A 15772-nucleotide genomic window follows, 5' to 3' on the forward strand; every position below is an offset into this window, starting at 1 on the left:
CCCAGAGGTCCAGCCAATTCCCTTCCCATATTATCAAACACTTCAACTGGCCAAAATCTGCTCTTTGAAGCCCAGGGTTGTAATTCTGCTGTTTGTCAGCTTCCTCACTCCTCTCGGGATGTTAGCATCCACAGTCTCATCATCACAGTCACTGCAGTTAAGGCTGCCCTTGATCTTCACGTCTTCAGCCATTTCTTCCTTCTTTGTGAGTGGTAGAGAAGACAAAGCATATTCTCCAGTTGATTCATCAATCAGTCTCCAGCAACTACCACTTGCCTTTTCCTCTCAACCCTTTTTTGCCTTCCCCTTCAGGGCACAGCTGGCCCTGATGAATCACCTGATAGGTCTTGTTCCTCCTCAATACCATAGCAGATGATGCAGGGCCAATGCCCTGAGCTCAAGCCTGGGCTCTGTATGTAAAGGGGATATAGACAAGGGCTGAAGGCGGGAGGAGGTGGTGGCGGGTGCCCAACGCAGATTTCTGCCCCACAGGATGCTCCAGAGGGGCCTCCTTTGACTATAAATGAGAGCATGGGGGAACTAACCTGTTAACTTAGTTAGTGAAGGTAGCCTAAATTTCAGTGCTCAGAATATCTCCTCCAAGGCCATCTGATGGAATATTTAGATTTCTCATTTTTTAAAAAAATTATAAATTACTCTGAAAAAATCCTACTGAAATTCAAAAAGAATGTTATTAAGGTGGCCAATTCAGGTACTCAAAAGTTAAAAAATGTCAGAAATAAGGTTGCCTGCATAATTGTATTTTTTACCCTCTCCTGTGTACTACTTCCAAAATATCTTTCATTACAAAAACATCATTCACTCATATTTTTAACTAAATTTAAGTGACAAGTAACAGTGGCTGAGTAGGGTGTGTTCCATAATTCATCACCTCTCCAGGAGTAAATGTGTTTGCTTTCTGCTGCAGCAGTTGTAACTTAACCTGATGCAGAATATTCAGGTTCAAAAAAGGATGGCATAATTCATGGGTAACAGGTCCAAACCAGACCCCTATATAACGTAGGCAAGGAGTGTACCCTCTCACATCCCTAACACAGTGACTGTAGATGCTGATGAAGTAGGAGATGAACAGAGCTCAGAAAGTGGCCAGGCTTGCAAGCCTTTCCTAATTAGCATCTCCTGCAGGCTCTGTTGAAGACACCACTAGAGGGTCGGTCTGACCCGGTAGGTCATTCCTTCTTTTCTTATGTCAGCTAGAGTGTTTGGCTGGATGGAACTAGTAGATGAGGGAGAAGATGGCAACGTGTTGCCTCTCTGCTTCCACAGTTGCAGTAAATTGGCTAACAGGCACAAGAGCAGCTTGTACGAGAAGTCTGCCAGGACTGCTACCACCTCCAGAGCACCACCAGGCTTCTTACTGCTTCTCCTTTGTCAACGTTACTGTCAACCCATCCTGGATATTAGGAGAAGATAAGAAATTGTGTCCCACAGCTCATGTGACATCATTTGTAACTGCTCTGCCCATGCTGGAGGAATCCCAGTCTCACAGATTAGGGAGACCTTTGCAGGAATGGGGAGATACTGTGTGTAGAAATGGAGTCATTTCAAACAGGCACTTTTTTCTAACAGTTTAAAACTTCAGAGTTTACTTGTGAGGAGCAATAGCATAGCGTGGTTGGCCTAGATGTGGTATAAGGAAGGAAACAGAGTCCCTGTTCAGTTATCTAATTTTCACCTTCCCTCTTTTTCAATGCCTCCGGCACTCCTACCCAGGACATGTAGTGTTATAGCACCAGAAGTGTGATGTACATTACCTAATTAGTAAGTGTGCGATAAAATCACTATGAAGCCCACTTACCCAAGGGCATATAGTTAACTAAGATATAAGCATCTATATAGGTATAATTATGATAATATTTTAATTTTGCTTAAAATATTCCATTCTCACCTAATCATAAAGTCTGTGCCTAGAGACAGGCGTTCAGATTTGTTTGGGGCTTTTTCCCCCTTTTTCTCTGTGTGTAGATTTGTGAAATTAACTTGTCAGTAACATAAGCCTAGTAAATTCGTTATTAAACCGGTTATGCCAGTCTGCACAGACTTTTCTAACATACCTTTGCACCAAAGCGTTTCTCTCAGAGGTGCGGAGAAGATTGCCTGCAAAAGCTGACTTACTCAGTGTCCGCCAAACGAGGCAGAAGAGCAGAGTGAAGCAAATGAAGGCCCAGTTCCACTCGTGGTTTTTCCCCACTGTAGACACTCCCATGAACATGAAAATCAGGGTCTCGCTGACGCTGCTCAGCATCTTCATGAAATATTTTATTGTGGTATAGGAATTCTGGGAAACATTCTCTTCCACGTATTTTTTCATTGTCACTGCACATGCTGTCATCCTGTACCAGACAAAACGTTAGAGATCAGCCACAACCTGGTTTTCTTTTCATTTAACAACAACCTCAGCCTTCATTGCCCGCACTCTCTATCACCAGCCTCTGACCTTCCTAATATCAAGAAGCATTTTATTTCTTCAGTAATGTTAGCTGTTTCATTAGGTAGACGAGCATCTCCATTCAGCTTTACAAATCCATTTTGCACACAGGAAAAAGGAAGCTTTCCTGACGAGGAAGTGAGGGTATCACGTTCCAGTTCAAAGTCCGTTTTATCCTGAATGCCTAACACGCAGCCACCAAGCACCAAATATTTGAGTCTCAAACAAAGGGCAATGGTTTTGTACCAGCCTATGGATGGATCGGTTAGAGGGACATAACCTGCCTCTTAGCGATCATCTCCTTTGAGGTACTGGTGGGAGAACACGGTAGTAGTCCTGTGCCGGGGCTAAAGCTCCCGGCGGCTCCCTGCCAGCTGGCTGGCAGATCAGCAGGGCCAGGGTAAGCTTCGGTGACTCTCCACTCACAGCAGCCCATTGCTGTACAGCAGGGGGAAATTCAGTTATCCTACAGAGGTGTCCTTCCCCTTTTCAGTTACCCAGGGTGTGGGGAATGTGCCTGAGGAAGCAAAGGGATGTTTTCCACCTCTTTGCTGTTATTGAAGACTCGAGCCTGCTTCAGAGGCATCAACAGCCAGCCAGCACACGGAGCAGTAGTCTTTAAGCAGCCCTACTGAAGGGGGTTTCCTCTTCCCCCTTTCATTTTCCATAGTCATAAGTAATAAATAGATTGAGTTCTATGCTAGTAACATATTCCATCATCTATCTAGTCTCTACTGATATTATTTTAGTCTTTGGGGGCTTCTTGTGATGATATTTTTCCAAACTTGTGAATTCAGAGAACACTGACGGTTCATTAAAAAATCCTTCATCTAGTTTCTGCTGATTTAATTTCCACTAAAGAAATCTCAAGGGTATTCTGGTGGAGCTGAGACATTTAGCAGGTCCAAGGACACTCTAAGACAAGGCCATTAGGCATTAATGTTTAATACTGTTGACTTTCAGAGACACATGCGTAATAGACTTTCACGATCCACGTGAAAAATGAATGAATTCCTCAATAATTCAGAAGGGTGACAATAAGTTCCCATCCTTAAAACAAGCAATAATTTCCTTAATGAATCAGTAAGAATAATAAATCCCAGTTATATTAACATTCTTTTATTACTAATAATTTCAGCACTCTAATGAAAATAAGAAGCAAAAGAAATAAAGAGCTATGTAGCCTAGTGTAATGAATAGGCAGGGAAGCAGTATTTTGGGCAGTGCAGGTAGGAAAGGGTGTTAGTGCCCACTACGTAGCAGGTCTAATCCTGCTCAACTAAAGTCACCAGTCACCTCAATGAGAGCAAATGTGTTGGATATGCAAAACCTAGTACAAGACCCGTTTGCTTTGTCTAATTGCTCAGAAAAACATACCTTCTGTCTAACTACTTATTTAATATGGTTAAATATTCAAATATTGCTTCGCAGGGCCATCCTGCAAAGGTTGTTTTTACAAAGCCAATTCTGCTCTAAAACTGAACAAATTGGGGTTGTTCAGCCTGGAGAAGAGAAGGCTCCGAGGAGACCTTATTGCGGCCTTTCAGTATTTAAAGGGGCTTATAAGAAAGATGGGGACCGACTTTTTAGTAGGGCCTGCAGCGATAGGACAAGGGGGAATGGTTTTAAACTAAAAGAGGGTAGATTTAGACTAGATGATATAAGGAAGGCATTTTTTACAGTGAGGGTGGTGAAACACTGACACAGGCTGGCCAGAGAGGTGGTAGATGCTCCATCCCTGGAAACATTCAAGGTCAGGTGGGACGGGGCTCTGAGCAACCTGATCTAGTTGAAGATGTCCCTGCTCATTGCAGGGGGGTTGCACCAGATGACCTTGAAGGGTCCCTTCCAACCCAAACTATTCTGTGATTCTATGATTCTATAAAATCAGGGTTTGACAAGTGGAGGTGAATAAATGCACCTGTCTGGACATTAACAGCTACACGCTTGTATTTGTTAGGTTTAAACAAGTTTGTTCTCAATAAAGGGAACTCCTTTCTGGAGCACCAGGGCCCGCAAGACCCGGCATGCAAGCTCCGAGCCAACACAGGCCATGAAGGCTGCTGCCACCCACCAGCTGGGCACCGAGCCTGCAGCAGCCAGCAGCACTAGCTGGAGCATTTACCACCACCAGGTTCCCATTTCTTTACACTTCACCCTGCTGAGAGGCTGTTTGGTGTGGTATCTTTAAAATTCACCTACCAGCAGTTTTCTCGTAAAATCTCTCACTTTCACCCCTATTCCTTCCTTTCTCTTCTGACTCCTTCCTGCTGCCATCCTCTTTCCTTCCCACAATACTCACCCTCTCTGCATTTATTGCGGTCCATAGACCTGCCAGCTTTTTCTCTGCAGTGAGCACCCATGCCATCACAGCACTTTAAGGAAGAAGTCCCCAGCACTGCAGCAGTATCAAGCTGTCCAGATCACATCAAAATATGATTGTCAATATCCACATACATGAGTATATGGATATGCATATGTGTATGAGTATGCATATGAGTATGCACATGTGCTTGATGTTCTTGGTTGTCTGGTTTTGCCCAGTTTCAGTTCCAGTGATGCTGTTCAAATGTTATGTAATTCCAGTAAGTTGTGTTAGAGCTGATGTTCACAGCTGTATACAAAAGCAAGAACTCAAACTTCTTTATTATGTTTTCCATACCCATTACTTTTCATCTCTCTTGTAATCTGATGGTGATGCTGCTGAGAAATAAATACAGATACACTGATCTGTTATCAAATCATTCTTTCATTCTGCTGATCTTATCAGAGGTGGCAGCCAGATGGTGGCAGCGCTAGTCATTTTACCCACGGCTTGCGGTATTTTTTCCAACGGGCAAAAATCTAAAAAAATTTCAGAGCAGATACGCACTCCTCAGTAGTACATCCATGCCTACACTGACTGTGGGTTTGCTTTTCCTAGTTACCAGTGCATTTTACAGATCCCTTAGAAGCCGTCCCCTGCAGATGTCTGGGCTAGAGACAAACCGCAAGCAAACCACCTCCTTAAAACAATGCCACTTTCCTGGAGAGGGCATCCAAAAAGCCGTAAGGGATACTTACGCCAAAATGCCTGAGATGTAAAGGGTTTCAGCAGACAAGTATGACAGGTAGCTGAACATGAAGACCAGCAGGGGTTCGATAGCAGAAACATTGTGGGTGAATCGAGTCATGAGCGCCGAAACAAATCCAAAGACGATGCCGAACAACACGCCACCCAGCCCGACCACGAAGAAGCGAGCAAAGCCAGCAAAGACATCAATGGATTCGATTTCTTCATATCTGTGCATCTGGGTGAAGGCGATGAAGATGTTATATAAAACCTACATGTGAAAAGAAGAAGACAGCAGTCAGGCGTCTTTCTGAACCTGTCAGGCTTACTCATTTCATAGTGGGGTGGGGTTGGGGGGGTGTGTGTGTATATGCCTGAAATTGCTTTAGACCGCTCAGCAAAGTAACAGTTGAAATCTCTGCTGGTTCTTAACAAGTCCCAGAACTAAGGGTCTGTTAAGTGTCCTGAAAAATAGCAGAAAAAAGAAGGGTAGATGGTTATGTTATAAGAGTAAAATTCTGGGGAATTAAATGCAATTGAAGTAACCAAAAATTACTCATGCTTTTTTGTTTTCTGAAGGTAAACTTAGTTATTTGACTTCATAGCAGATGTTGAAAGCCCGGCTGGGTACCTTACCAACCCCAGGCTGGTTCTCTTTCTGACTCAGGATGGGGCAGGTGGCAACTGAGTCACACTTTTGATTTAAGTCACATTTAGGTGTCAGTAGACTGAACACGCTTCATTAGATGGACTCTGGAATGTTAAAAGTTTTTCAATAGTACTTGACACATAAAATCATGAAACATCACTGGAAATAGGAAAGGAAGCAGGAGAAGAAAGGGAAGGGAAGGGAAGGGAAAATGGTAGCCTCAGTTTCATATTGTCTCTACCCAGATAAATACAGCCTCTCTATCCTCACATGTTTTAGGTTTGATGCCTCTTACCCTTCTTCCCAGGAACTCTGTGTCAATCTCAAAGTGGGAACCAAAAGCTGTGGCACTCTAAGTGGCCTAAACACCCTTCACAAATATCTTTTCACTAGAAAGCTTGAAATCACAGTAATAAAAAGAAAACAATGTCAGATTAGAAGAAAGATTGAATTTGCTACATTATATCATTTGGTCTGTAAAGATAATTTCATTTCATTTACAGCAGATAAGTTTACCGTAGTTCTGTTATCAATAATTTCTTTTCTGCAGAAATTCATAATGAAAACTCTTCAGTATATTCCACTTTCATCCACCTTTTCGAAACTAATAGAACGTTTCCACAGTAATGAGTGGTGTAGTAATAAAAAGGTCTTAGAGGTTGCTGACAGTCGGTTAACATTAAGTCCTGTCAGATCTGTTTACAGGGCATGTGTAACACATGAAAGTCACCTTTCAGTTTTCAAGAGAATTTTGGGAACATCTAAAGACATCAGCTCTCCAAAGCTGTTGCACCAAAGCATTAGTTCAAAAATGCAAAACGGACCAAAATCATTTGCCTTATCTGGTTTTCTTTGGTCTTTCTTCTTCATATAGTTAATTCCAGAAGGCTATTAAGAAGATTAAAGCAGATATTTGCAGGTAGAAGAGTCAGGCTCATTAGGATAATAATTATTCCCCAGCTACTACCTAATCTTAAATTGCTGCTGGGAACATATGACCTTGAGCTGTCACACAGCCTGTTCTCCAGGAGGCTCATTGCTAATATTTCTGGAGGACAGACAAAGCACAACAAAATGTTTCACCTGAGCTGCTTTTTCCTGATGACTATGTATGAAATTAGGCTTTTCCTTGGCAGACAAGGAAAAGAGGGTTCATGTCTCCACAGTAAGTATACCTTACTGTACTTACCATGTAGCTTTTAATTACAAAGCCTGTTTTCTCTCTGTTCCCCCTTTCTTGCAGACTTCAACCTCTTCCTAAGACTTGTGATTCTTTATAAATGATACCAAGGCATGAATCTATGCTGACTTACGAATAAAGCAAATTATCCTCAGCAAATGACTTAGTTTTTCTCCGATTGTCTAGTTCCTAAAGTGTCTATATGATATAACTGAATTGGCATTAAAATGGAAATTATGAAAATATGACATAATTTCCATTTTTTTGTAACATGCTTTGCGGGAGTAAACTGTTCTGTACAACATCCTGCACTGTGTCATACAAGTAAGGTATGTAACTGCTGCTCGGCTAAGTTACATTGCAGTGTTTATGTCAGTAAATGGAGTACTATAATTATTTATATGGTAGGAAAGCATGAATCAGCTTAGGATGCCTTTGTTCACTCAAAGAGGAGGGATGGATTGACAGTTGGCCTCATTTAGCAACTCTGAGAATGTCATGCTTTGGGTTTTTTGGAGGGAACATTACCGTGTAGTGGTGTACCACTGGGTGGCTGTTAGTGCCAGGGAGAGGAAGAGAGAGCGTGACACTGTCGCCCACAGGGGACCTCCCCAGGGACTGGTCCCTGCTCCAGCTGTCTATATGATACAAACATTGCACATGCCATCCACATCAGAAGCATTGGAAAAAAGATTTTCAAGTGACTGCCTTAACCACCAACACACGCAGCCTTGATAACTCTTTCTTTCCACCCTGATAACTCTTTCTGACCACATGCATTTGATTTTATTCTAAACACAGTGGGTCAACTTCAACAGCAGGAGCAGAGAATATCTCCATCCTCCTTCCTAGCACCCATACATCCCAGTGGTCAAAGCCTTCCTCAGCAACATCAGAGAGGTAAATTCAAATCCCCTCAAATAAAGAAATTAATTTTACTTGGGCCTCCATCATGCAGTAGATTTCTTTAACTGCTCTGCTACTGCACTCAAAGAAGAGAGGGCACCATTAGAGAAAATAGTCACTGCCACTTCATTTTGAGTACAGCATGATGTACAGGTGTTCTCAGTGTTTCTAAAATCAAACCTCAGAGCTGAAGTAGCCGGGGGAAATATTCTGTTTCCTGATGCACACAGGTCCTCAGCTCCTGTTGAGACAGAAGTGGTCTGTGTATATGGGGGAGCAGAGCTTCAGATGCCTGAAACACTTCGCAGCAAAATCAGTGTCCTCCACCTGTGTTCAGGTTTGAATGAAATCTTCACTGGATTTACCAACACCACTGCTTTGAACCGGGCTTTGAAACTCCACTAATGTATGATACATGCCAGGACCAGTCCTGTTGCTGTCTGCACTATTCTGATGTTAACACTCCGCTGAGAAGCAACTAGGAAAAGAAGCAATTAACAGGACTTGGAGCCATCTTGTTCCATTTACAGACATGGCCCTGTTGAAGAGAATGGGAAAAGGTACAAATGGGTAAAAAGGGTAAATTATGCACTTTTGTCCCAGTCCCTTAAGTCAAAGGCATAACTCCTAAGTCACCATTCTAATTCCACTGTCTGTTATTTTGCAAATTTTTTATACCGGGATATTGAACTAAATATAGGAGAGGGAGCTATTGTTGCCTCAAATGTAATACACAAGTTCAGCAAAATTCGTATCAGTTTTTTGTGCTGGGGAAAAAAATGTTCAAGCTGATAAGCAGACTGGAGAGAACGAGGGGATATTTGTATTTAAACAATCAAAAAATATGTATGCATAATATATCTTGGTGATATTATCTTTTTAAACACATAGAGTTAACTCAGATGAAACTGTTCAGAGAGAAACCGTGAGGAAATGGTAAGATAAGACACCTGAGATAAACGGTTTTAAAGCCTTTAAAAAAGCAAGTGGGGTATCAGAGAGGAGAAAGACCTATTGGGCTCCAGTCAGGTGACAAATACTTCAGTCTTCTCAAACATGAAGCCAGGCAGAGACTTTGAAAACTTGAATGCCCCAAAAATGGATGAGAGGTGGTTGATGCAGAGATGCATCAGCAGGAGCTGACAAACTGATTGCAACATAGCTGCTGTGAGAGGAACCCCAAAGATGAGGGCACGTGGGGCAAAGAGAACTCACAGTGGTGCAGCCCACACTCCCCACGTACAGCCCTTTCATCTCTTTTGCTAACACACCTAATGCTGCTGAGGAATGCCTAAATACCACTGTTTTTAAAGGCTTTCTGTCACTACACATTTATGCTGTAACAGGATCCTGACTGAAAGCTCATGTAAATACCACCATGAGTTGGACCCACATCGTAAATAACAGCTGAGAACAAAGGGAAGGCAAGGTAGAGAGCCAGTCAAAAAAAGGATGAAACAAGCTTTTCCAGAGTGAGGAAGAGGTATTACTTTTTGAGGTCTGCCCTTGAAGGAACCAAAAAAGACAAGTGAGAGTGATAGATGCATTGGGGATTATTTTTTTTTTTTGTTACAACTATAACACATAAGTGGTTTGCATGTAAAGTTAAGTAACATTTGTCCCTTAGTTCTACATCAGCCCTTCACCTCTGGTTCACCAAGAGGAAGGATTTATGATCAATAGGCTGTGGCTGCAAGAAATTACTTCATTCCTTTTCCTTTTCGCGTTACTCATAAACTGCACTTCTCCCATGAAGCCTTTCAGCAATGAACTCTGTACAGATTTTACAAGTCCAAGTTGTGCTGTACCTCGGGTATAACAGTATCTGAGTAGTTTTTATGTGGTTTAGATTCCTGTGATTTGAATTCTGTAAAGATCTTATCTAGCAAAACTCCTTAACCTGCAGTTAACTTGCAGCACATGAGCAGTCCTGTTGGTTTCTGAGCAATTAATTTCCTGCTTGAAATTTCTTCCTTGAAAAACATGCATGTTCTAAGTGTTTTTGACAATTGTGGTTTACAGCTAGAATTTCAGGTTGCTCCAAGTTTTAGTAGATCTAATGAGAAAAGGGGAAAAGTATTAGCAAAAGGAGCTCTGTAAAAACATTTTTTTCCAATTTAAAAAAAAAACAAAAAACAAAAAACAAAACCCAACAAACAAAATCTCTCTTATTCCAGAAGCATTGTTTCTGGACACTTGAGATAAGACAGCCAAGAAAGGTGAACATTTGCGATGTCAATTTTTTTACTGATAGAAACAGAGTTATGCAAAGTTATTAGTGGCTTTTGGAATTCCTGTCTAAGGTCTCTGGGAAACTTCCTAGAAGGGGCTGGAGGAAGGAGTGCGGCCTCCAGAGGTTGTCCACATCTGGCTTTTTTTTTTTTTGCAGAGGGCTCTCTAAGGCATGTGACAAGGCAGGGTCTCCTGTATTGCTACCCCTGCTGCCTTCAATCTTTAAGTAGCACAATTTTCTATTTATTTGCTTGCACAATGTCAAGAACGTTCCTAGGTCTTACACTGATCCTACCAGCAAAATCAGCTGTAGCTTATCCATTCACTTCAGTGAATGCAAGAGCAAGATGTGATGTCTAATGTGTATGTGTATGCTTCCCTCTTCCAGCAGCTCTAAAACAATATGTTTTTGAAAGAGTTCATATAAGATGTAATCTTTACATACATAAAAATTACTTGTGTGTAATGGGTGGAGTATCCATAAGATAAATAATGTATCTAGGATCTCCTTAGAGCTGCTCTTGTCCTGTGCCCAATAACCCTACAAGCCACAAGAGCCTAAAGAGGGGAAGACAAGGAGTGGAAGGAAACTCACCACAGTTATGCCACCATTTAGCAATGACTCTCCGAAGATCATCATGTACAGCTGCTCATTAACGGAGGCTTCTTCAAAAACTACCAGAGCTGCCACAGGATCCACGGCTGAAATCATGCTGCCAAAGAGCAGGTTCTGCAGCAGGCTCAGGTCGGTCAGGCCGAAGGCTTCGATCTGGCACACTCCGTAGAGGGAGAGGCCGATCCCAAACGAGTTTAGCAGAGATCCCAGCACAGACCACCACAGGATGGACCCAAAGTTTTCAAAAAATGGGCGAGTTGGCATGAAATAACCCTCCTCCAGGAAAATGGGTGGAAGGAGATACAAGAAGTAAATACTTGAGTTCATTACTGGTGGAGATTTGTGATCAGAAGCAAAGATGATCACTCCTACTAATGCTCCAATGGCAATCAGGATGCAGCTTTCCGGCATGAGTCTTGGTAATCGGTGATAGAGATGGAAACCTTGAATAAAACATTAGGGTATTATTCAAGTTTAAATTAACCTGATGTCAGACAGATGTTTTGCCTGCCTTCGAACACTTTGTCTTCAGACAGCCAGGTTTTGCTCTTAGGATTATGAATATAAAAACAGGCAGTACTGTTCCCTTCAAGATTAAACATTCCCATACTTGTATCACTAAAACAGGAGAAGAGTTTGGCCATGAATCTCTTCTCTTCCCTCTCCCCAGCTCTCGATTTCTGAGCAAGCGTGCCTGAGTCTAAGCTCCACTTCTAGGAATGCAGAAACTTCTTTGAAAAGGTACTCCACAATTTGGAAAGAAAATATTCTTCAAGAACCCTTGCTGCCCAACCGCTATTGCCAAACCTCCAAGGCACAATATTGTCCCTCCATCTCAAAGAGACCCCTATCCCCGACTGCAGGTTCGAAGGCAGCTCCCCCAAGTGCTGAGGAGGGTCCCTAGCTGCAGAGCTCCTGCTGGATTTGGGCCGACCAGGAATCTGGAGAAGCCCAAGAGAGCAGGGAGAAGCTCAGATGCCATGGTCTGCTCAGCTCCCTCCACTTCCAGCACTCCCCTGAAGCATTGCATGGACTCCAGGTGATCCACAGACAGAGGGAGTGAGTGCTCATGATCAACAAAATATCCGAAGCAGCAAACAGTAACATAAGGCTTTGTACAAGCTGATTAACCTTGCTTTTCTGGGAAAACTGCTGTTCCTACGTAAGGTAAACAACATTTTATAAAGAACCTTATGAGTTAGTTTACTGAAACAAAACCAGTGATTTCAGCAGAGCTGAAAGAACAACCAGCAACCATCAAATATCTGAGAAAATAATGCATCCTAAGGGATTTTTTTTTTCCTCACTAGAATAAAGGCTGAGTCTACAATAGCAAATTAAGCAGGGCAAAGACCTTTCCAACCAGAAAGGTTTAGCTTGCATCCACATAGCCAAATTCTCTTCCCTACCCCAGCAAGAAGTGGTCACATCCAAACCGCCTGTGGGAAATGAACCTGGCCCACAGCCTGCCTGGGCACTGCCTGGGAGAAGGCTTGTCGACATGTGCCAGAGCTGAGAAGGAGCACACCAAGATGATGTGGTATGGACAGTCACACACAGCTTCCTGACAGGGTGCTTGTTAGTTTACAAGCATAGATGTAGCCAAGCTGTTTTACAGAGAAAGGGCTACGCTTACCATATGAATGTTGTGGGTGTGAATCTCCTCCTGCCCGCCTACTACAGCAACTGTGTTCATATAATTTTTCCCATTTGACACAAATACTGATACCAATACTAACATAATGTCTAGCAATCGCTCATCTCGTCGCTATACCAGGAACTGTTGTAATCATATTGCGAATGAGAGGTGCCTCTACTAGAAATGTAAGGAATTTTTCAGAGTTTACAAGAATGAGAAGGAGGCAGACTAAGAAACCTATAAATCCAATGGCTGTCTCCGTGCCTGAAGCTAGGTCAACCTTCATCCCGTAACTCTAGAAGCTAATGCCATGACTGCATTTCTGTTACCCTCAAATTATCAATGTTCAAAAGTAAAGGAAAAGGAAAATATTCTTATGAAATTTTAAATAATTTATTCAGGAGACTATTTGTTTTTACCAAAAAGTATGTTAAGATCATAACTCTACTCATCTCCTTTTTGAATTAAAAAAATCATGTTCAAGTCTTCTGTCAGTTTTAGATAATAAGGGGATTGGTTTGCCTTACAAGACCTCAGAAATGTTTCCCACCCTGAAATCTTGAAATCCAGAAAGAAGATAATACCTGAATAAAACACTGGAAATTTTTAACAGTTTGGAAATCTTCTTCCCTGGGTAACCAGATTATTCAGAATAACTCTTTCTTCCAAGTAGATTTGAAGTCAGCAGCTCCACACTTTTCATCAAAAAATATATTATTTGAAAACTCCCAGCTAAGGAACAGGTCTGCTTGGGAAGCATCACACAGTTCTTCTAAAGTATCTCTTTCTTGTTCAAATCAAGATTATCGAGGAGATGTGCCATATGGCAAGTCCTGTGCTTTTAAGGATGATGAATAAAGAAATTGATCAATATGCTCACTGCTAACACACTCTGCTGATGCCATAACAACAAATTTGATTTGTGAAAATTCTTATTATTATTTTACCAGTGAAGACATTTGTTTATAGGAATTGGATTAAGATCATCAGCTATTATGAAACTGGCAAATCATGGTCAGTGTTAACAATTTTTGTCAATTGTGTGACTATGACATGAAAAATGTTTATCTTCAGGCCACCTCCAGAAAATCATCAGTCCCACCTACCAGCCTGTTCTTAGTAATGTTTGAAAATCCCATGGAAAGATCAAAAGGACAGGGAGATCCCATGCGTGCAGCTTTTCACATTATTACCTTCTTCTTCATTTATTCATTCTGAATGGTCAAAATAATTTGAGCCCAGCCATGCAAACGCATAAGACACATGGTGAGCCAATTTTGCTATGTTAATTGCAGTCCCTACTTCTCCATGAGTTGTCTTTCTTCATTCAGATACCTACATGGAGATCTAATAGAAGGTAGATGTATTGCCACAACCTGTGGCAGGTTGTAAATTCTGATATCTTGTGATGCTTAAAGATTAGAAAAAGGGATGGACAGCACTGTGTAGGGGAGCTCCGTTGCTACTCATCGGCATAGACAACCCAAGAGACATGAGGGCTAGAGGTCATATATTTACATAAGTGAGCTGGAAGCATTCAGAGGTGGAATTTTGTCATTCTCATGGTAATGAACACACCTGTTCTTCTGAGGACAGAAGCTGTAAAAACAATTGCAGCTACAAAAATGCATGGAAGATACTTGGTTACATGGTATGTTTTTAACTTCTTGCCGAGGTAGGAGGACCCAAGATCCCATTTTCTACTTACCTATTTTTGCAAGAGAGGCAAGGAGGATCCAAAGAGTAACTTCATAAGGAATTTGCACATAGTCATAGTCCACTGTGAAAACATGTAACCTCGTATCTTGTGAAGAGCCAACATCAGGTTCATGGTGAGGCAAGAAACTCTTGCTCAGGTTGGGCTCGTCCACATAAGCAGCAGCAGAACAGCATACCAGACTCGACAGCGACAGCAACCAGTTCAAAAGCTTTGCATGTGCAAGCGTGGCAGAGCCCATGTCTGGGACTGTGACTCTTTTATTACAGATATAGCGTATAGTGGGTGCATGAAGGTATGCAACACTTACACCTGTTGATTCGCGCTGCTCATAGTCACGGCCGCTTCTTCCTCAGGGCTGCTTCATTTGCCTATTAGAGGTCACTCTAAAAGCCCTGATGTGCCTGTCCTGTTCCTTGTGTTACAGATGGACCTGGAGTTTGTATGAAGATACCGGTTCTGCAGGTTCCTCTGACCCAGATAAACCCTGGCCACAGCATCACCCTGTTAAGGAATAAAAAGCCCTTTCCAACGACATTATTTATCCAGGCACTCTGATTTTTTTCCCACTCTCAAAAAAAAGAGAAAAAAAAAGCCACAGTGCACACCATTCAGGCAGCAAGTGCAATGCGAGTAGATAGCATCAGGTGGGAGAGACGGTGGCACCCTGAGCAGGGAGGAGAGCCTGCTCCACACCTTCCTCTCCTGCCCTCACTGCCCGTCTGCTTCCCCAGCGCAACTGGCACCTCAGGTACCACACTTGGCACTGCTCGCTGGTCCTGTCGCACCTGGTAACAAAAATACTGGGTGTGTAAATAAATGGACTCCGCAGGGCTTTCGGCAGGGACATCTGGTGGAAGATCACGCAAATTACGCTCTCGTTTGGAAATGCGTTCTCTCTCTTAAATGCATGTATGCAACTTAGCACATTATAAAAAGAAAGAGGAATGTCTGAGTCACATGATGTGCCTAAAACTGGATGTTGAGTTTTCTTGTATTTAATATTTGTTTTACTCATGCCAGCAAGACATTTATTGGACAACCAAATTCTCCTCCTCCAACAAGACATTCACCATTATGGAACATTTTTTTAAAAGGTCAGCCTCTTCTGTCCTCCACAAAAACTGTGTTAGGAAAACAAAGTGTGCAAACACAGTAATGTTGATTAGAAGCTGCTAAAGCCTGTATTACATAAATTAGAAGTGAGTAAATTTAATTTACTGACAAATTATTCACGGATCCCACAGATCTGGTTGTGTTGGAAAACAATGCTGAATCTCACAGACTGTCGGGTTACCTCTACGTTAGGGATCCAGTGAGTGCGCTCCAAGA

The 15772-nt window shown here is 42.2% G+C and overlaps 1 protein-coding gene across 1 annotated transcript in view; it reads right to left on the reverse strand.

The window, feature by feature from the left end:
• Positions 1-14681, reverse strand: part of SLC9A4 (solute carrier family 9, subfamily A (NHE4, cation proton antiporter 4), member 4) — a 34442-nt gene extending 19761 nt beyond the window's left edge. The window contains exons 1-4 of the mRNA XM_009572958.1: positions 14432-14681; positions 11064-11527; positions 5513-5772; positions 2137-2354 (exon numbers count right to left, since the gene is read on the reverse strand). Coding sequence (XP_009571253.1) covers positions 2137-2354; positions 5513-5772; positions 11064-11527; positions 14432-14681 — 1192 coding nt within the window. The remainder of the gene's footprint in view (positions 1-2136; positions 2355-5512; positions 5773-11063; positions 11528-14431) is intronic.
• Positions 14682-15772: the final 1091 nt, after the last annotated feature.

The sequence above is a fragment of the Fulmarus glacialis genome, unplaced genomic scaffold (assembly GCF_000690835.1).
Source record: "Fulmarus glacialis isolate BGI_N327 unplaced genomic scaffold, ASM69083v1 scaffold2850, whole genome shotgun sequence".
Classification (NCBI taxonomy): Eukaryota; Metazoa; Chordata; class Aves; order Procellariiformes; family Procellariidae; genus Fulmarus; species Fulmarus glacialis.